This window comes from Micropterus dolomieu, linkage group LG17 (assembly GCF_021292245.1).
Source record: "Micropterus dolomieu isolate WLL.071019.BEF.003 ecotype Adirondacks linkage group LG17, ASM2129224v1, whole genome shotgun sequence".
NCBI lineage: Eukaryota > Metazoa > Chordata > Actinopteri > Centrarchiformes > Centrarchidae > Micropterus > Micropterus dolomieu.
In genome coordinates, this window is record NC_060166.1 from 7,134,789 (window position 1) to 7,156,877 (window position 22,089).

The 22,089-nt window shown below is 40.6% G+C and overlaps 1 protein-coding gene across 3 annotated transcripts in view; it reads left to right on the forward strand.

Moving 5' to 3' along the window:
• Positions 1–22,089, forward strand: part of LOC123985860 (alpha-2-macroglobulin-like protein 1) — a 34,509-nt gene that overhangs the window by 796 nt on the left and 11,624 nt on the right. The window contains exons 2-22 of one of the 3 annotated variants that reach the window (XM_046073806.1): positions 2,546–2,726; positions 3,682–3,838; positions 4,991–5,043; positions 6,127–6,147; positions 8,664–8,832; positions 8,942–9,026; positions 10,887–11,007; positions 11,101–11,215; positions 11,298–11,407; positions 11,957–12,112; positions 12,384–12,620; positions 13,029–13,092; positions 14,231–14,376; positions 14,550–14,699; positions 14,974–15,216; positions 15,878–15,965; positions 16,063–16,222; positions 18,219–18,444; positions 18,654–18,780; positions 21,150–21,271; positions 21,974–22,025. In XM_046073806.1, the coding sequence (XP_045929762.1) occupies positions 2,546–2,726; positions 3,682–3,838; positions 4,991–5,043; positions 6,127–6,147; positions 8,664–8,832; positions 8,942–9,026; positions 10,887–11,007; positions 11,101–11,215; positions 11,298–11,407; positions 11,957–12,112; positions 12,384–12,620; positions 13,029–13,092; positions 14,231–14,376; positions 14,550–14,699; positions 14,974–15,216; positions 15,878–15,965; positions 16,063–16,222; positions 18,219–18,444; positions 18,654–18,780; positions 21,150–21,271; positions 21,974–22,025 (2,783 nt within the window). Of the gene's footprint in view, positions 1–2,545; positions 2,727–3,681; positions 3,839–4,990; positions 5,044–6,126; positions 6,148–8,663; positions 8,833–8,941; positions 9,027–10,886; positions 11,008–11,100; positions 11,216–11,297; positions 11,408–11,956; positions 12,113–12,383; positions 12,621–13,028; positions 13,093–14,230; positions 14,377–14,549; positions 14,700–14,973; positions 15,217–15,877; positions 15,966–16,062; positions 16,223–16,269; positions 16,415–18,218; positions 18,445–18,653; positions 18,781–21,149; positions 21,272–21,973; positions 22,026–22,089 lie in introns of all 3 variants that reach the window. The other 2 variants (XM_046073808.1, XM_046073807.1) reach the window with 2 other exon arrangements.

Below are 22,089 nucleotides of genomic sequence, written 5' to 3' on the forward strand. Positions count from 1 at the left end.
TAAAGACAAAATCTCCCTGTTTCTGCATATTGATTTCTCTTCTGACCCTTGTTTTGCAGGCCCGTGTGACATAGCACTGTGGTCATCCTGACTCAGATGCCTTTCATAGTTTTGTAATAGAGTCAAATGACTTTTTATCATCATGCAACTACCTCTCTGGCGAAAACGGCATCAATATTCTCAGCAGCACCACCCAAAACTCAATTAAATGTGTCCTTTATTTCTCATTGGCAGCAGAATGCCCCTGTGTGCCAACCAGCCTCAGACACAGAATATTCAGCAGAGTGGTTAGTTGAATCCAGATGATAGGGTTGTTTAGGATGTCCTTCCATGTACTTTACTTAGAAAACATGCTGAAATAACACTGATGTTTTTCAGAGGTAGAAGTAATAATGGTAATGGTACTTTTTACTCAAGTACACCCCCCACGTAAAATACTCCATTAAAAGTAAAAATCCTTTATTCAAAATCATGCTTCAGTAAAAGTACAAAAGTAAAAAGTACTTATTACTGATGTTATTTTATAAATGTACCCTTAAGGTAATGAGAAAAAAAGCATTTCCTTCTTAAATGGAGTAAAGTTGTATAAAGCATCAGAAAAAGGAAATAGTCAAATAAAGTACACAGGCTATTTACTGAGTTACCCTCGACCACTTTTGCACATCACACCTGTAATAACCATAGACTGTATACAAGAAGTGGATGTAGTCATCGTGACGTCACCCGTTGGTTAGTGGACTGCCGTTTTGAAGCCTCAAGTTTGGCCGTTAGGGCGCTGCCATGTTGAGGTTTTGCAACCAGCGGCACCGGACATGACCATGTTTGGACGAGACGGTGGAGCTAACGGCCGTGTGTGGAGCTAGCTAACCTGCTTAGCTAGGTGCATCTGTAATTCACATTAACTAATATGATATGATATGATATGATAACTTTGTCTAGCGAACAGGCTTAAAACTAAATATACTCACCAGAGAAAGTGAACAGCCAACTCCTAATAAGCTTTTTCAATGGCGCTGGTTGAATTTACACAGTGCCGTGGGTACGAGTCACTCTAGCCTGATTGACCGGCCATTGTAAGCCGATGTTCATATTTTAAATCCTGTCTGGTTTATGTCAAAGCTTGCATTGTTTACAGGGACCTACTTGTAAAAACCTTGTGCTCATATCAAAAACTCCATAGGGTACCTTTAAGTTAAACAGACACTGCACAATTTCATTAATCTTGTATGTGGTGTTCCTTGTAATCAGCCGTTATGGTTCGTCAAAAACATAGGCCTACATATGGATCAATCAACCGGCACAACCTGGGAAATCCCATAGCAGACCACACCAGATGTCTGCGCTGTGCATGGAGAAAGGGTCTTGAATGTGAATTTTAATTTAATATTTATTCAAGTAATTATTGTCCGTTCTCTTTGTGGCAGAATTGATTGCAGGAGGCCTCCATGAAGCCACTCAGGGCCACAGAGAGTGATATCTTTTATCTAAGTTTTGTGTTATCTCTGCTGTCTTCAATACTCAAACAGCCTCTCGTAGGCCTGTTGCTCAATGCAACAGTGCTAAAAATTGTAATTATTCAACCTTTGCATCAGTTTGCTGACTGGAAGCTTCCCGCATGGTAATAACAGACTTTTCTGGGGCCACTTGGGGGCTGCAGAAACAAGCAATAAATACATTATACATATTAACACCTTTTTAAGGCAGTATAGCAAATGCATTAGCTTACATTTACTTTTTAACACATTCAACAGACAAAGCGTATCATTAGCATTCATTGTGTGTTCCTGGCTACTTGATGAAGTCCAATGTTCACTCTTCTTTTTAGCTCTGTTTTGGTCTCCACCAACTCGAGTGAGAAAAAGTATCTGGCTCGTGTTCACCAGCTTACTGCAGTTAGCCGCTAACTTTGTCTGCCTGCTGTTTAGTGCTGGGCAGGTAGTGTACAGTCCGACCCACAACAAACGCTGCCTGCTGTGGCAGAAGGAAAAAAACCCCACAAAAAACAATGTTTTGAGTGCAGTGAGAAAGTTTTCTTGTAGTTGGACAACATATCCAAGTGGGAAGCCAAACCAAACCAATGAGGTGGTAATTCGTCACTATGACCTACACCTTTCACATTACATCTAGTAATCTGACTAATTGATATGATGATGATAATAATTTAATTTAATAATTTTGCTGAACCTTTTATCCAAAACTACTTAGAATTGATATATATGTCAGAAGTTGCCCACCTCTGGAGCGACTAGGGGTTAAGTGTGGATGTCTCAGGGACACAGTAGTGGATGTGACGGTTGGAATTAAACCCAGGTCTTCCACACCAATGGCATGTGTCTTATCCTTAATTTAATTTAACAGGTGCTAATTAACTTCACCTGCTCTGCTGATGATAAAACAGAAACAAAAAGCTTAATAAAAATCCATTCCATTGGGTCCACTGGGCTGCTTTTTACTGTTGCACTTGTATGGTTTTCATGTTTTCTTCTGGTCTGCAGCACATCACATCCTTTTTAAAACTAATGTTGTGTCCTTTCTCTACATGCAGTATTTTTGCAGTGACGGTGAGCTCCCAGGTAAGAGGAGGGAAACAAGAGACCCTGTGTGCCCAGATCCACGGCCCCACGGAGCCCGTCTCTCTGACTATTGCCCTTGAAATGGACTCTGGCAACACCGTCATCCTGGAGGAAGCTGTCAAACAGGACTTTTACCGCTGCTTAAACTTCCAGGTCTGATGTGTACACACAGTTTGGAAATTTGCAGAGTGCCATGTCATATTACATTTAAGATAAATAAAACATTTAGAACCTATTTGCTTTTTTGTATTTGGTTATATTTTCAGTGGCAGCAGGGTAGAGAAGATCTTAAACTTTTAATGTTTGTATTGGTTAAATACATCCGTAAGGTTCCCAGGCACAGTCTACTTTCCTCTCCTCGCCCCCTTGCCCTTCATTAAACTAATGGCACAAATAGAGGCGTCGTTATTTACTTAATTATCCAGCCGGCGCCATGAACAAGGCTGTCAACGCCAATGGTTCTCTGTAAATTACTGCTCTGGTTCCTGTTACACCACTGCTCGCTGTTATGCAACTTACGGGCCTTGCTCCATATTGATGCGAAACGACCTGCCGACCCCAATCAGCTGAGTGACAATAGTACTTAGTTTCACTTCGTTCCCCTGTGTTTGGCCCTGCTGCAGGCCTAGTCTGGCATTTGTCTATCTGCAACTAAACAAAGGCTGCTTTCTGCCACAGGCTAGCTATGTACCTGCATTCCTCTGGAAGACACCCCCTGCCCCCTGCCCACAGTCTCACAACACACACATAAAAAACCCACTCACAACTTTTGGAAGTGGTTCCAGTCCCTGTTATGTAATAGCAGCTCCATTAGCAAGTGAAAACACATGCTACATAAGTATAACGGCATCTTATAGTTAAGCTCGTAGAGTGGAAGAGGTCTGTTGTTGCTCAATTTCAGCAGAGCTCTGATGGATTTGCTTCCAAGCACTAATTTTAAATCATTGAAGTTGACAGATGTTGCACTGCAAACTCCCTTCAAACAAGGAAAATGTTCCGTCTAGAAAAGTACTTGTCAACTGGAAACAATTTGTGCTTTTTACTCTAAACTAAAGATTCATTTATCCCATGGTCCTCTCTGACAGATGCATGTTTTCTGGTATTTCAGGTCCCGACAGTGCGCACCAGAACCGTGGCCACCATTAATGTCACTATTCAGGGTGAGAGCGCTTTGCTGAGCAAGAAGTCCAAAATCCTCATTGAGCCTCCTGCTTTCATCCATATCATCCAGACTGATAAACCTATCTACAAACCTGGCCAGACAGGTAAGGTGTTAAATGTTGTGCTATTATTACTCTGACCATGTCCACTAAGAGGACATTTAAAGTGTTAGATCTTCCTCTTATGTGGTAGAATTGCTGCGCTGCTGCAGTCGAACTGTTCATCCAGCCCACATTATCCTCTCTGCACTGCTTACCAATTCAGCTGCACTTGCACAATTTTGGACTACATTATGATATCTGCATAATGCTGAGCCACAACTTGACAACTTTAGGAATGATGTTCAGCACACAGAAGTTGTGTGCATTAAAATCTAAAAGAAACATCAATCGAATCACTATGAAGAGCTGCTGCACTTCTCAAGATTGGATTTTAAATTCTGTGGATTTAGTGTGGGCTGTTTCTTCTTAATTACAATGTGTCCTTTGGAACCATCTTATTTCCTTATTATTATTATTATTATTATTATTATTATTATTATTATTGTTATTATTATTCAGCCATCTTGTCGTCTCTGTGTGAAGCAACTGGTATTATTAGGACAGGTATTTCTTAAAGGGGCATTCCACAAATTTGGTGTTGCACTTTCATAAAGTTAGCTGACGTTTAGTCTCTGGTATGGGTCAAGCAATGCAACATTTTTTGTACTCATTGTCCCCAGTAACACAGGCTTTCTGTCAATAATTTGAAGTCTCAAGCCACATCAGAGGTGATGTCAATAGGGTAACTCCTTGTAATAAAATTGATTTGAGTGCCCCATTTAAAATTTTAAGTGAAAGGCATACTTGATCATTTTTTCTCAGTTTACTCGTAATGGTTAGCACTACTCAGCCTGTAAAAACATTTCAATGTCGTCAGTGGCTCTGGACGAGCTTTGTTACTTCTGGGAAAATGACTATTTGGTAGTGATGTCAGTAGGGTTGGCTTGTGCTTGGGGATTATGGAAAGCCTGCATTTCAAACAGATGTTTACCAGACAAGGAGGGTTTCTCAAAAATATGCTATTGAGTTGCATGATGGGAAATGTAGTAGTGGTTGTTTTGTGCCATGCGAGTAATGTATCCCTCCTCGTCCCACCTGCTGGCACTCAATGGGAAGTGGGCTGTTTGCCTTACTCATGTTACTGTATTGCTGTCCGTGTGTTATTTTTAGAGAATAACTTGACGGTAATTTTTTTGTCTTTCCTTTTCTTTAAAGTCCAGTTCCGAATCGTCTCTATGGATACCAATTTCATCCCTGTAGATCGAGTGGTAAGTTTTATTTCTTTCTTTTCGCTCTTCAAAAAATATGATCTATGATGTGTGTACTAATTCCAACCAGTGAACTTTGTAATCTGGTGTGATTTCTACCAAGCAGTCAGTGAATCTGACGAGCGAGGTCTATTTTGGTTCAGGAGAGTGGGAGGTGAAAGGAGGGCTGTTTGTTGATTTTGAAGACAGCGTGGGTGTGAAGCGCTGTGTGGAGTAGTGTGATAAACATGCTGTCAGAGTTCATTTGGCACACACTGCTTTTGACCCAAACATCTGAATCAATACGGGCTCAAGGCTTTTTCCGTTTGTGTTGAGAGGCTGTAAACACAACTGCTAGCACTGAATGTGAATTTGATTCAAATGTGTCATATGATTAGGGTCGCTTGCTAGAAAGTAGTCAGTCCGCTCCAAAGAAACAATGAAGCTGTAATTTGTTTAAAATCTGTGTTTATTTTTTACCCACACTGTATGCCAGTATCCCACACTATGTAGCTGCTGTTTCTAACACTTCATCCAAGATACGAGTGAAATATTCAAAACATTTTTATGGCTCCACATTTACATCAAGTATAAAAATATTCTTGTACATCATTTTATACACACGTTCCCCCCAAAAATCAGCCTGAAGTATTTGGTGTCTTCAGAGGCTTTGGGAACTTGATGGTATAGACAAAGTTTGTGGGTCTGGTGTGTTGAAAAAGTGAACCAAATTTTTCTTTCCTTGGATTTTCTAAGGAAGTTGGATTCCTGTAGGCTGCGCTTTTTCTTTGCTCAGCTATGGTGAATATCGCCAACTACCCAGCTCTTCTGTTTATTTAAAAAAAAAAAACTTTATGCACATCACACGTGTTTGCTTTGGATGAATATACAAGATAATGATTTTTCTTCTGTGAACTATAGTTTAAAACCACTACTGTGTTAAGTGTAAAAACACATACTCCTTAATAAACAGGGAGAAGAAAATTGACACGTTTTTATGGGAAAGCTGTACAGCTGTATACTGATTGCATATTGTGTGTAATGTGCAAATTCTATGTGCAGCTCATCATTGTTTACATGATTGTTTTTTTGTTTCTTTTTCAGTACAAAGTGGTAGAGCTCCAGGTAAGATTTACTGAAAGCTGTTGTGTGAGAGACTGGCTCAGGCACCTATGAGACCCTGCACGGCACCTCTCCTGCCAGCTGTTGACTAGTTGCTTAAAATCACAGTGAAATGAGTTATAGCATCTTTAGCTTCTGTAATGTGTTTCTGTGTGAAACAGAATACAGTATGTGGGTGGGGCATGTATCATTTTGGGGGCGAAGGGAGTGATCAAATTGTTTAGAGATTTGATTAGATCACTAGTCACCATAGATCTCTGGAAATATTACAGTGACACACAGCTATAGTGACTGTAACTGGCCTCCACCCACACCTCCCTCAGGAACATTGTTAGATGAAGATCCAAGGCGGAGGGTGAAATGAATAAAATAGGAACCACCCTCTTTGTTTTTTAACAAATACACACTTCCAATGCTATAGCAAGTATATAGTGATCAATTATGGTTAATATAATGATTATCCACAATAACATTTGACTGGATAAATGTATGTATACCCCTAGTATTTATGATGACAAGATGAGTCATGAAAAAGTATTTTATGTTTCAATGAAAATACAAGATGAATGGGACACACACGCTTGTTTGTCTTACTATCTTCGTGGGGACATGTCGCTCACATAATGCATTGCCTAGCCCCTTACCCTAACCTTAATCATTACAACTACATGCCTAACCATAAACCTTACCCTGACTCTAACCTGAACCCTAAAACCAAGTCTTAACCCTCAAATAGCCCTTTAAACTTTTGGGATCCAGCCTTTTGGTCCCCCAAAGCTGGGCGGTCCCCACAAGTATAATAAATCCCGGTTTTTGGACACCCCGAACCTAGTAAATAAAAAAAACACACACATTTGTTAATATTATTATGCAATATTGTATTATTTGTTTTGCGTTACTTTGAGACCAACATTTTAAAGTTGCTGTGTTCAGGATTTTATAACTTTGGACTCCTTGTGGTAGTACCAAAAAATACATCAACACCATCCAAGTCCGGGACACCGACCCAATCCCGATGTCCACACTCACAGACTCACAGACTTTGAGGCAGTAAGACTGTGAGGGCTTAGAGCTGTCCCACTGTCAAATCGTCAAGTGTGTGAGGGCTCTCTCGTGGACATTTTGAAACCTTTTTAAACCCTTTTCATAAGTCCGCAATTCTGCAGACTTTGCCTGAGGGAATTGCCCACAGTGCATATTGTGACATGAAACAGAGCCAGGGGAAGCTCGGAAGCAAGAGAAAAATCACAGCAAATCCGCCTTAAAAGAGAAGAAGAAGAACGGTAAACAAACAAGCATGGAAACCAACGCTGTTAAAATTGTTCTTAACATAGATTTAAGATGGTAAATAGAACACACTAAGTCAGAGAAACGCAATCACCCTATTATACACTTAATTTATTAAACTATTTTTTTTAGTTTTTGGCAAACGATGCTGTTTTGACCAACAATAGTGCACTGATTATTGACGAATGTAGATTGACATTTACCTCCCCTTCACTATGTTGATCAAGAGCCTTAAAAGTCAGGCAAAAACGTAAAATAAAGTGGCAAAGTGCTGTCCCATTTCTGTGTCCAGCATTTTGAGCCCTTACAGCCTTTTGCACTCAATCACTTACCAGGTGAAGTCAGTTTAGTCTGTGAGGGTTCTCTCACACAGGCTCCGCCCTCTACTGGACTCTATGGGTAGTACCTCTCCTCCTACCACACGCACGTACTCGGCCACTGAAATTTGCATACTGTAAGTAGCCGACCAATTGGACGTCACTACTGTACATGCGTACCATATAAATAGCGGTGTCCTCACTGCTAGGCATCCTTTTTTCTTCAGACAGACGGCGAACCACCCTCTGACCTTTCACCTCCACGGATGGAGTCACTGCTCCTTGAAGCTCACCTTTGCCTGTCTGATCACCGGTTTCGATACTCATCGTTTCTGCTTTGAATGCCTCGGCAGGGACCACACCCGAGACGGCATCTGCCAGCCGCTGCTGTGTGTTGACTGCCCAGCCATTCCTCTCATCCAGCGAAAGCAGCGCTGGGATCCCCTCACCGCTGAGGAGGATGCCCCAGCCCCGAATCATCCACCTCCTCTGGCTCCACGCTCCCTGCCGTCCCTGCCGCCCCCGAACATTGATGATGCAGACAGCCTGTCTTCTGTGTCGGCCACCTCTACCGCGGCCATCTCTAAAGAGCAAATAAATTCCTCTTCAGTCTGTCAGGACTTCCCTGCGGTTATGGCTATAGCGGCGGGGCTAGCACTGCCCCCCTCCCATCCCGCCTAAGCCGGTGAGTCGGCTCCGGGAGAGGTTCTACGGACCGACTCACCGCGCTCAGGCACATGGACCCCATTCGATGATTTGATAAAAAAACAAACTGCTGTTTTTTGTGCTTAAATACTCAATACATCAATTTCTTCCTTGCTTCTTGAAATTCTGTTGCTTATGCTGATCACCTGCAGCAGATAGACACTTGCTCCGAACTCCGCATTCAATGAATGTCCTTCTGTCTTTATGTAGGAACCCAATTCAAATCGCATTGCCCAGTGGTTGGATAAGCCCATTGTTAGCAGCATCCTTGATCTTTCACACCCTATGATTCCTGAGGCTGCACAAGGAACCTACACGATCACAGCCACGACGGACAAAGGAGAGCAAATATCCCACACTTTTGAAATCAAGGAATACGGTATGCTGCAGTTACATGCTAAAATAAATAGAATAATATCCCACATTACCTCAAATACTAATGTTGTTTTTCAGCTGTAAGATTATTCGTTCTTTTCCTTTTACTTTAGTTTTGCCAAAGTATGAGGTAAAGGTTCATCTACCAAGTGTGATAACCATCCTGGACCAAGAGGCAACTGTACAGATTTGTGGAAAGTGAGTGTCCCACAGGACAGACTTAGGTTAACAATGGCACTGAAGTTTTAGATGGAGCAATTTACGTAACCAACATAAGTAACCAATTTTTAAAGTCAAACTGAAAACGTAATCCTTATTCCTTTTGTGTAAGAAAATATAAACTTTACAGTTTATACTTATAAATATAAACTTTACAGTTTATATTTTCAGTAGTTTTTTGCAGATATTGTGTATAGTAAAAATTTTTTCAAAGAGGATAAAACTTTTTTAGAGAGGTGTGTGTGTGTGCTAACGCAATCCACATTAATATCCTGTGTACCACCGTTATTATGTTAAAGTGTTGATTTAGTCTGCAAGAAAGGATGCAATGCTACAAAGCAAATGTGGAGAGATTTGTTTACACTAGCCTTGATGCAAAGCAGGAGCAGCTAGCAACATTAGCATGGATCTACCACTGTTTGCTTCGTAACGTTCAATTTAGATTTACTGACGTTTTAACGATACTCTCCACAGTGGAAGACCCATTCACTACAGTAAAGTTACTTACTGCGGTTTAACTGTTGTGAAGTGTGACAACAATCTCATAATATTCAGTCCAGCTCACTAATTGTTTTAATTATCAATTTAGCTTTGTTGACATTGCTGAGCCTCCGGTGAAAAATACATAAATAGTGACGTTAGTTACTGAAAAGCAGGCAGGCGAGTTAATGCTGATGTATCACGTCGGCTAAATGTAGTAAATGTAACGTTATCATGTAGGGGTGTAACGATGCACCAAATCCACGGTTCGGTTTAGACCTCGATTTTTGAGCCATAGTTCGGTTCATATCGCGATGCAGGCTAGGTGTGTGTGTGTGTGTGTGTGTGTGTGTGTGTGTGTGTGTGTGTAGGGAGAAGAGCATAGGAGCAGATTCAAGTAAACAAACACTAAACTAAAGTGGAAAATTACCTACAATAACCTACTGCTAATACAAATAGCCTACAATATACAACGTTACAAAGCCCACCCTCCTCCAGCCACCACCGGCACAGTTGCACTGTCTTAATGAGAGCTCAAAAGTTCAATGAGCGGGGGTATCGCGGTTCTGTCTCTCGGAAACGCAACACGAGACCGTGGACTTTTGTGTCGCGATTTTGGTCTCGGTTTCAAAACCGTTACAGCCCTATTATCATGTGAGGAGCATGAAGTTCAACCTCAAGCTGATCAAAATATTACTGTAACGTTGCAGTGGGAGTTTTCCTGAGTTTCCAGCATGTTGTGTGAAGCCGTCTCCCTGTCTGTCTATAGCCACTGTCACTCTGCCTTTTTCCCCGGAGTATTGTGCCAATACGCTGGGAACATTGGTAGAAATGGAACCTGAATGTGTTTCTGCACTTGTAGTGGGGTGGCTGTGGCTCAGGAGGTAGAGCGGGTTGGCCGTAAGGAAGGTCGGAGGTTCAATCCCGGTTCCCCCAGGCTGCATGTCGAAGTGTCCTTGGACAAGATACTGAACCCCGAATTCCCCCCGCCAGTGTATGAATGTGTGTGAATGTTAGTTTCTATTTGAGCACTTAGGCTCAGTGTACGATATGTATATGTACTACAGATTGCCCCTTAAATATAGTGTAAGACTGTATTTTATTTTTGTGATACAAAAAGGTACAAAAGTAAAAACAAACACCAAGGATATAAATATTAATTTCTAAGCAAAAATTATTTTTATTTTCAGTTTGACTTTAACAGTTATGCAGTTAGTGTCATCAACATCTGACATGATGGATATAGTGCTGATATAGTGATGCAGTTGCTGTCTATGGGAAGAACATAAATGTCCACTAAATACTAAAATCAGGATCCTTTAAAAAAGCATCTCTGTATTCTTGTGCTTTATCCTCCAGATACACCTATGGGAAACCAGTTGTTGGTTCAGTGAAGGCAGTGTTTTGTAGAAAGGCCATCCGCTTTTACTGGTATATAAGTATCCAAGAAAATGACATCTGCAAGACATATGAACTGACAGTGAGTATTCCAGACAAATAAAATGTGACAGTTCTCCTCCACTAATTCCATTTTTTTTTTCATTTTAAATTGACTTTTGTTATTACTTTCTAGACAGATAAAAGTGGTTGTGCCACACAAACTGTGAACATGACAGAGTTTTCCCTCAGCAAGACCGTGTACGATGACAGCTTTGAGGTGAATGCTGAAATGGAGGAATACGGCACAGGTAGGTTGACTGACTGCCGGATACTGTTTATTATCCCCACTGTTTATTAACGAGCTGTGATCTGTTTGATTTTTCCATCTAGGGGTCATTCTGAAAGGCAGTGGGCGGACAAGCTTTAGCATTCACATTAGAACTGTCACCTTTGAGGATGTACCTGCAGTGTACAAGCCTGGCATCCCCTTCGAAGGAAAGGTAAACACCCTCATGACAATTGGTAGCTAAAGCGAAGATGCGTATTTATTTTTATTCATGCTAGTGGTGTGTCTCTAGGGGTGACGATGTCAATTCACCATTTTGGTCCAGATTGAAATAATGTGTATCTCAACAAATGCTGGATGGATTCCTTTAAAATTTTGTGCAGAGGTCGCCAGAGGTTGATTTTTAATGATTCTAAATGTCCTTTATTCTAGTGCCACCACCTGGCCATAATTCTCTAGTATTACACGTGAAAGATGATTATCTAATGGGCAGATAACAGAAGACTGATCACGTTTTTAGTAACCAGAGGACGAACCCTTTATCATCTTTGCACATAAGATATCTCATACTGTAAAAGGCATATTAGCATTAATATTCTTCAACACATTCATGCTTCTAGAGGGAATAAATCCTTATCATCAAATCCGCACCATAAAGGAGTGGCAAAATCATTAGTATTTTGGGGAATGATGAACTTTTCTTGTCTAGACACATCTTGAAAGTCTGCTGTGGGTTAGCCTCTGCTTTCTGAATTGTTTGCAGGTGAAAATGGTCGGTCCAGACAGCAAACCTGTCGCCAGTGAGGCTGTGTACCTGTTTGTCGGTGACACACAAAACGTTACGCTCACTACAGACATGAACGGCATGGCTTCATTTTCTTTGGACACCACCCTCTGGAAAGACACTGTGAATCTAAAGGTTGGTTATTGCTTGTCACAGTCCCCCCACTCCCACCCCAGAACAATCAGTTCAGTTTCAAGGGCTTCCTATTAGTAACCAGTTCAGTATTTATCAATTATTTGTCAATATCTAATTAAGGAAACTTTCCATCATATCGATCACGTCAGAGGTGAACAACACATTCTTCTTAAATGCCTTTATTTTTGTGAATTGGCTTAACATTGGTTCATAGTTAAGAAGATGTCGATAAGTGAAGGTTGAGTGAAAATTTGACTTGTTGTGTCAACAGGCGACGTCTAGAAAGACTGCAGCGAGCGAGCCATATGTGCATAATGTGCGGAGAGCGGAGCACAGGGCGGCCTACCACCACGTCGCTGAATTTTACTCCAAGAGCAGTAGTTTTTTGAAGCTCATGCACGTCAGCGGGAAGATCTCCTGTGACAAAGATGCAACTGTGCGCGCTCAGTACATCATCCAGGGGGAGGAGATAAAGAAGGGACAGGAAGTCCTTGACTTCTTTTACCTGGTAAGACTCTTGTCATGGGTTATGAGCTACTGTATACAGTATGTGACCACGAGCCCAGTGGTTCAGCACTTATCCTGACACTGTCACTACAACTGTAGTGAGACAATGGGGCAATATCCCGCAGATTATTTACATTTGTAGAAATATACATCTGGTGTTCAAAGTATGCTTTATTTGAACTAACTGTGTTTCAAATTAACTTAGATAACACACCTTGCCTACATTATGTTTTTAATTAGTAAGTAAACCTAGTCTATTTACTCAGTCACTGAAAAGGCTTTTTCCACAGGAGGTGGATCTAATTGTGTATAGTGTACACAGTGTATAAAAATGGATTCCAGTATTCCTCACCGAATTGTGTGAAAAACACACATGAAATGTCTCTGCCTGTGTTATGCTTTTTCATAGGTGATGTCTAGGGGAGGAATTGTGCAGCATGGCCGTGTCCCGGTTGAGGTTGAAGCAGGAACTGGTAAAAACTGATTACTTTAGCAAACCCTTTAACATTCAAGAAGTCATGCCAAAGACAGTATATTACTGGACAAAGCCACCCCGCAGATTTGAATGGAAAGCAGTGAAGGCAGTTATGGACCAACAAAATAGTACTACAGGGCTACTTCCTGTTGGCACCAGTGACATTGCATGATCGCGCAGCATAAGCATGGTTTAATCACATAGAGCAACGGCAGAAACACCGTAATTCTGGTAGCTGCATAGCTGCACTGTGCTGCACAACAAAAAGGCTCTTGGCTCAGTGTGTTTGTCCGACTTGGATCGTGACTGTTTAATCAGCCCACCTTTTACAGTACAGAGCACTGTATGCGAGATTGACAGACAACATAAACAATAGCCGCGTTCATGGTAATAAAGGTACAAGTCAAACAGTGTTAACCATGTAGGTCACTGTTTTGTTTTTTAGTTTTTTAAAAAACATTGGAGTAAAAGGGGAGAGGACTAAGATATATATATATATTTTCATAAGACTTATCTTTTTAAGATGGCCGTCTTAGTTATAGAGAATAATACCTGAGGGAATTTTAACCCGTCTCTGCATTTCACTTTAGTTCTGCGGGGCATTTCAGGGTCCTGGGGGTAAAAAGCCACAGTCAGGCTGGGAATGATGGAAATGATTGAGAGATTGACAAATACTTGGTTGGTTTTAGTCTTATTTTAGGATTTGGTGACAATAACTAAAACATAGAATTTGCCGTCCTTTATCCTTTAACTTCATGGTGTCAACTGCTTGAGGCCAACCTCAAGTAGCTCATTTGCAGGGTGCCTCAGTAGCGTAATGGTTAGGGTACATACCACATAACCTCAACATTAAGAACCAGCCAAGGACCCACCTTTCTTTCCCCGCATTTCCTGTTACTCTCTATATCATTTATCAAATAATAGGCAAAAACACTCATTTGCTAGGCTTTAGGCAAACCTACGTAGCTTAGTTTCACGCTAACCTAGCAGATTATTATTTGTCCATGTGCAAAAAAGATATCTGTTTAAACAATATACAGATATCTGATTTGATATTAGCAAAATAAGAAGGTATATTTTTGTTTTATGTATTTTGACAGTCACATTTCCTTGTCTTTCTGTGTTTCATGCCTCAGTCAACAAAGGCGAGTTGTCTGTATCACTCCGTCAGGTTACAAACCTGGCACCATTTGCCCAAGTGGTAGTTTACACTGTGATGCCCAGTGGGGAGACTGTGGCCGATAGCCAGGACTTCCCCATTCAGCTCTGCCTCAACAACAAGGTACCACCTGAGGGACCCATTAGGCCTTTTTGTTACATAAAGCTACATTAGATGATTCCAAGACTTGACATCCAGTCAAATATGAAAACACATTCATTTTAGGTTATTGTGACCTGACCTCTTCTAATCAGCTCTCAAATTAATGACTCTCCACCTTGGTGTCTCCTGTGCAGGTATCTCTGAAGTTCTCCTCTCTCCAGGAGCTTCCAGCAGAGAAGACCACGCTCAGTCTCCAGGCTCACCCAGGCTCCATGTGTTCGGTCAGAGCCATAGACCAGAGCGTCCTCCTGCTGCAGCAAGAGCAGGAACTCAATATCGACTATGTACGACACCGATCCTCAGTGCTAGTTTGACCCATGTTACCATTGGTACCTTTACCAATGCCTTGATTTCAGACATGAGAAAAGTGGAAATAGTACTTATTTATTTATTTACAAAATATAGTGTAGACTAGCACATTTATTTGTATTAAAAACATGATTATGTAGACCTTCATCATATGGGTGGTGGGCTGGCCTGTACCAGCTGCCCATAACTTGTATCAGGTTCATGTACGTGTTCATGTACGTGTGTGTGTGTGTGTGTGTTTTTGCACAGGTGTTTGGCCAGCTCCCTTTACAGAAGCTCTCGGGATACTCCTATGAGGTTGAAGACTTTGAACCATATCCCTGCTTCCCTGTTCCAGTGCCAGTGCCAGAGCCAGAACCGGAAATAGAACCAGAACCAGAACCAGAGCCAGAAGTCCAACCAGATCCGGAGCTTGGGGTCAACGCTGGTCGTGCAAAGCGATCAATCTACTATAGGCCCAATCAGAAGAATGATGTCTACAGCATATTTAAAGTAGAAAATTTTGATTGCCTATCAAAGAACAGGCTGCAAGAGATGATGTTGACACTGATGAGTAGTCAGTTGTATATTTATATGAAAATAAATTTAGAATATGATAAAAAAAAAATGTATGGGTCAATTTACACTATATTGCCAAAAGTCTGCTTCTAAAAACACAATGAAATGGAATGGAAAGAATTCACTAAGCTCTCAGGAGCTCAGTGCGCTTCTACAAGAATGGTCCAAAAATTCCCATGAACACACTCCTAAACCTTGTAGCCTTCCCAGAAGAGCTGAAGCTGTTATAGCTGCAAAGTGTGGGCCAACTCCATATTAAACCCTACGGAGTAAGAATTGGATGTCATTAACCTTCAAGTGCGTGTAAAGGCAGGCGATCCAAAACTTTTGGCAATATAGTATATGTCTATATCTCAATCTTTATATTCATCTATCGACAGCGATAGATATATTATCCCTATTGCGATCCCTGTATGTCTCTTTATTTCTATCTCTCTGTCTATATCTATTTGAGTAATTTGATTGTCATTTCAAACTTTACTGGAGGTTTATAGTTGTGGTCTGTTTCATTCTGTGTGTTTATATCAGCAGTGACCAAAACGTCTACAGTATATGACTTTAGAATCTCTTTCTTTCTCCCTCTCTCCTCTTCTAGGAAATTGGAATAAAAATTGTGACCAACTCCGATGTGAAAAAACCTTACAAATGCCATGAAAGGAACCATGACTTATATTACTATGATGGTATGTTTTATGTTAGTCACTGGTTTTGTCCAATGACTCCCCTGCCCATTGAAATTGACCCTAGAACAGTAAAATACCATTATACTGTAAACAACAGAAAATGTGATGGTGCATGCAGAAGATGTCGCATACAGCTATGCGGCCTTTGAAGATCAAATGCCCGACTCTCCACCTGATGAAGATCAAGCTGGAATGACCAAGGAGACCATTAGAACATACTTCCCTGAGACCTGGATCTGGGAGCTGGTTTCTGTTGGGTAAGTTTAGTTGTGTAATTGGATTATTTTTATCTATGTGTTCCTAGATCTTGTAGACTCTCCAGTTCCCATGGCCTTCAACATGATGCCACAGAGTTCAGGTGGTGCGCTGAGAGGTAAAGAGGAGGAGAAGAAGGAGACCTTGAGGACATTCTTCCCTGAAACCTGGATCTGGGACCTAGTTACTGTGGGGTAATAAAATATATCCTATGAAAAGGATCAGCACTTCATACATTATTTCTATTTGCTGACATTTTGCATTTTGAACACTGACATAGTATGTGTTGGCAAGAATGTTGAGTTTGTTATGTCGTTCAAGACATGTTTTTCACTTTTTCATACTACAACTTATTTTTTTAACTTTTTTTATTGATTATGTCAGAAAATAGTTGTGGAAAAAAACATTCCAAAGGCCCAAAGATATTCAATTTACAATGATATTAAACAGCAACTATTCATATTTTGAGAAGCTGCAACCAGTGAACGTAAAGACAGTTTTGTTTGATACAAAACTTAAAGGTGCAATGTGTAAGATTTGGCCAGAAGTTAAGTTAAATATATGAATATAAATAAATGAACATGAACAGCTCTGACGTCATGTCAAAAACGTCTATGTACTGTGTTGCAGAGATACAGATCTACTGAATATTAGTATGCTAATCAGCTAGCCCCGGCCTGTCCTGTTTTTCTGTGTTGTTGTTTCAGCTGGGACTTGTGTGTGCCAGTGGCAAGTTCGCTACATTACACAAGCTCTCAAAGCTTTATAGAGTATACCTTCTGAATTAAGGTTTCCCTCTTTCACCGAACTAATTGCCTTGTTAACTGAAAAGCGCGTCATAAACTCAGAAACAAAATAAAACAAACCAAAACCACTTTTGTTAGTGTTTCCCCTGTTCCAACAATCACCAACTCTGGTTTAACCCCTAATTTAACAGCAGTTATGATATGATATGTGATATGCTGCCCCCCTATATTTTTGGAGTATGAATTCGACAGGTGGCAAGAAGTCTCAGTTCTTACACATTGTACCATAAAGGCCCTGAAAACCTGTTTTTTAAAAGCATTTTTCTGCAAAATTAAATAGTCATGACCAAAGATGCAACAATTTAAAGAAAAGACATTCCTATTATTTATTAAGCTTTTAACACACAAAAAAAAACTTAATCTGGATCATCGAGACTGTTCGGTTATGGTTTGAACATATTTGATTGACAGTGGCCCAACAATTGTCATCAGATACTGGTTCAAGTTTTATTTTAAGAAGGCATATTCAATCTGTCAGTTGGATGAGACTATTGGATGGACTGCCATGAACTTTTGTACCAGACGTCCATGATATCCATGAATTTGATGTCCTGACCTTTCCTTTAGCGCCACATTTATGGTTTTGACTAAATGTCTCGACGACTACTGTATGTTTTGACATGTCATGCACACATTTCCCCCCCCTCATTATAATTTGTAATAACCTTGGTTAGCTAGCAAGCTAACACGCCGAACAATGATTGTGAATATGGTAAATATTATACCTGTTTCACAGCAAGTTAGCGTTGGCGTTGTGAGCATGTTAGCATGCTAATGTTAGCATTTCCATCAGTACAACCTCTCAGAGCTGCTAGAGTGGCTTTAGATTCTTACTCTTGTTAGTTGTATTTGGGTGCCCGGGTGGTGCAGGAGTTCCTGTCCACCCCAAAAGACACCGTTCTTAATTCCTGGTAGCGGTATCTCCTGCTTGGTTGTGCATTCTGAACAACATAATTAACAATGTCCACTTGTAATCCATTACAGTTAAATTTACTGAGCAGTTGAACTCCCTAGAGGATGGAGCTTTCTTCTTTTGCCCCCCTACCCCAAGCCAGAAACACAAGATATCTCATCATGTATTAACAAAGATTGTCATAATATTTTCTGTTTCATGTTTTTACTCATAAACTTTAAGGCAAACTCAGTGCTACTTGAACTCATTCATTTGACTTGTGCTTGTACGTTTGTACAGAGACAATGGGTCAGTGAATGTGGAAAAGACGGTCCCTGACACCATCACTAAGTGGGCTGCTGGAGCTTTCTGCGTCTCCCCTGTGGGCTTTGGTGTGTCGCCCAGCACTGGACTGACTGCCTTCCAGCCGTTCTTTGTCAGTCTCACCTTGCCCTATTCTGTCATCCGAGGGGAGGTGTTTACTCTCAAAGCCACCGTCTTCAACTATCTCTCCAAATGCATTATGGTAAATATTAAAGGGAATTTATTTAAATGAATTCACAAGAATGATTATGTATGATTGATATGATTGGATGTCGGTTTGTCAATGAAATGATAGGAAACAGTTATAATTAAAATGTTGACTTACCGCTTTCTTTGCATATGTAAATGTTTCATATATTTCTATTTCTGACACTGAGTATTTCTATGTTTTGTCTTTGTTTCTGTCTACAGGTTAAGATTACACTGGCTGATTCAGACCAATACGCTGCCAGAAAATGTGATGGCTGCCAGTACAGTGTGTGTCTGTGCGGGGAGGAGAGCAGGACCTTCTCATGGATTGTAACGCCAACTGCCCTAGGTATTAATAGATAGCTGACCAGATATGTTGTCTCAATTCCACTCATTTAGAAATAAATATAAATTTTTTAGTTTGAAGTTACATTTTCGCTGTATGGTTATGCAGCTGTGAGTGCAGATCAATCTGAAAGTGTTACAGTACACTTACTTCACTACAATTCAGAGGAAAATATTAGACTTTTTACCCAACAGTGTACGAACTGCGAAGTTATTAAATACTTTTGAATGCAGGACATTTCTTATAATGGAAGACTGGACCACCCAACAACCAAGGCAGAACAAATCCTAAAATGAGTTATTTCAGTAGGAGAGGCTTTATCTGGATCTGTGATTGCCAAATAAATCTTATCTTTCAGTGTTAAGAAAGTATTAAAGAAATCTCAGTTCCCCTCCAGTGCTGTTGCTATATTGAGGAGACTGGGATTGTGGATGTTGACATGTTATAGATTAATTTAATAATAGAGCAATTACGGGGAGAACATCTCATCGCTGTTTTTTTAATGCAAAAATATTACAAAACATATGATAGAACAGTTGAAGGAATCGCACATGGAAAAATATCTACAATTTAATCGCATCATTTTGTACAGAATTTTTCAGTCTCTCAAAGTTATGATGGGATGGAGGGGCTCCTTGGACCTCTGACCTCTGTATTTGTAAAATCCTGGCTCCAGCCCTTTACAATCTAATTAACTTTTCCCTCAGCTGTGGCCTAAATTTGAAGTTTTCTTTGTAACATTATTTATTTAAGGAATTTAACGCTTTATATCCAAATATGATTCATCCTGATTGGTCCTAATGAGCTCCGCCCACAAAAACACACAATGAAATCTCTTATGTGAAATAACCAAAACTGTTTGGCAACAATTTGGCAAAAAGAAGTTCGTTCATTTAGGACCTCATCCCTCCTAGTATAAAGCTGATTGAGAAATATGTTTTCAAGGAGAAAACAAAAGCAAACATATAAATACTGATAACATAATAAAGATAATAACCTAGCTGACAACAATGAAAGCAGATATGATCATCACAGGGAAGGGGAGCAAATGGGATAACTGAAAGGTATGAAATTAAATTTGTGAATGTGTATGAAACACGCATTCACTAATCTAAAACACTATGGCAGTGGTCGGCAATAGGCGGCCCGCAGGCCAGATTGATTTGATAGCAGAAAAGTAAATAAATTGATAGCGGCTGATGCTGAAATAGATTTATCATGACAGCAACAGTTACTCACATAATTACTTCCTCTTAAGTGATTGTGCCTCCAAAATAAAAGCGCAAGAACAGTTTTTGCAGCAATGCTTTATATTGAGTTTATTGAGAGCTTTTACATTCGAAAGAGTCTCTGGCTTACTTAACACACCTCTTTAAAAGCCGTCAGTAAAGGTGTGATTGGATTACCCTGAATTTCCACAGGGAAATGAAAATAAGTGTCCATAGGTTTATGAATGCAGATCCAACGCTGGGACACACACAGTGCAGCACATGCTTTATTGAAAGTGTCCTTATAGGCTGATCAAGGGAGAAAAAGAAGTCCTATATATATATATTCTATATAAAAAATGTCTAATTGTGACATTATATCCATGCAAAATATAACTCATATCATTGCCCTTCAAAACTGTATTAAACAACATTTCACTGTCAAGAAGAGAACAGCTCTCCTCTTACTGCCTGTTATCACTGTCACTAATAATATAATGCAATCTTCACATCTTTATAATGAAATGTTGTTTGTCACTAAAAGTGTAAGTTGTATATTGGACGGAACAAAGATGAGACAGAACAAGCTAATTAATCTGTATTAAGGGCACTGACAGCTGCTGCGTCTGCACTGCTGGAAGCAAAGACAGGGGGCTGTTGTTGTAACGCTGCCTGGCCTGAAAGCAGACGATTTCTATCAGCCTCCATCAGCAGGGATGGAGACGAGGCTCTGATGAATGTCAAATTGCATTCCTCTAACTCCCCCTTAGAGGAATGCTGACAATCACTTGTACTAACAAGTCAGGTAGTATCTCTGACGAAACACTCAGAAACCTCTCCCTCGGGGGGTGATCTGTACTTGTCCTCTGTGTGAAGGATTGTGGGCTATGAGGGAAGGGAGGGGGTGGGAGATAGAGCAGTATGGGTGAGAGGCAGGATAATAAGGCAACAAATAGGGATTAATGAGGGCAAATAAGATAGGAAACTGGGGGAGGAAGGAAAACACAGAGAGGAGGGATGGAGGAACAGGGAGGATAATTAGTTGGATTGGAAAACAGACAGGAAGCCAGTTTTGCCTCCATACACAAAATGTGACAGTGTGACAACGAGCGGTAATCAATACAGCCCTGCCTTCAGAATAAGACTGTGTATGTGTACACACAGGTCAGGTGAATCTGAAGGTCAGCGCAGAGGCCCTGAAGACTGACATTCTGTGTGGCAACGAGGTGGCCACCGTCCCCAGCACGGGCCAAATCGACACGGTGGTCCGCACCCTGCTGGTGGAGGTCAGTGACCGTCAGAACATCGGAGCAGCTTCTCGCAGAACACGACAAAAGATCGTAGTGTGAAATGGTTTGACACCCATCTTGGCGTGTGTGTCCAGATCCAGTGTACAAAATGTTAGAACCAGCTTTTAAATTAAGGAGATGCTCCTTTTGGTGAACCAACTTCTTGGTCAGTGTGCAGGCATTTTTTTCCCAATTTCATGTACTTTGAATTTATATATTAAACAACATGAATATATCACTATATTATAATATCACAATGTTATAATGAGTTGACTGACCTGGTTTCGCCACGTCTTTTTAAAGAATAAGGCTGGCAGTGTTCTATATACCCCGTTTGTGGCACATGGCCCATTTGTTCCTACTGAAAACATAAATATTAAACTGGCAGCATGTAGTTTTATTGTTTAAAAAGAATCAGTTTTTAGCAAACGTTACTTGAAACAGGAGGAAATAATGCATTTGTTGGGAACAATTTTCAGCTGCATTAATCTACATTTGGTCATTTAGAGAGGATTTGGGGCAGCAGGACGTATGTGGGATTAAATCAAAACAAAATGTGTGTGTGTGTGTGTGTGTGTGTGTGTGTGTGTGTGTGTGTGTGTGTGTGTGTTCATAGATACACACAAGGACTTGTTCTGTTGCCTTTTACTGAAATCAATATAGTTCAATAATACCATTCTCTTTTTCTGTCTCCTCAAGGCTGAAGGAACACCACAGATGGTCAGTCACAACGCTCTCCTCTGTCCCGCAGGTGAGCGTTCACAATTGGCCTGTGTATCAGCGCCAGGTATCTGATCGCCTCAGGGTTAACGGCC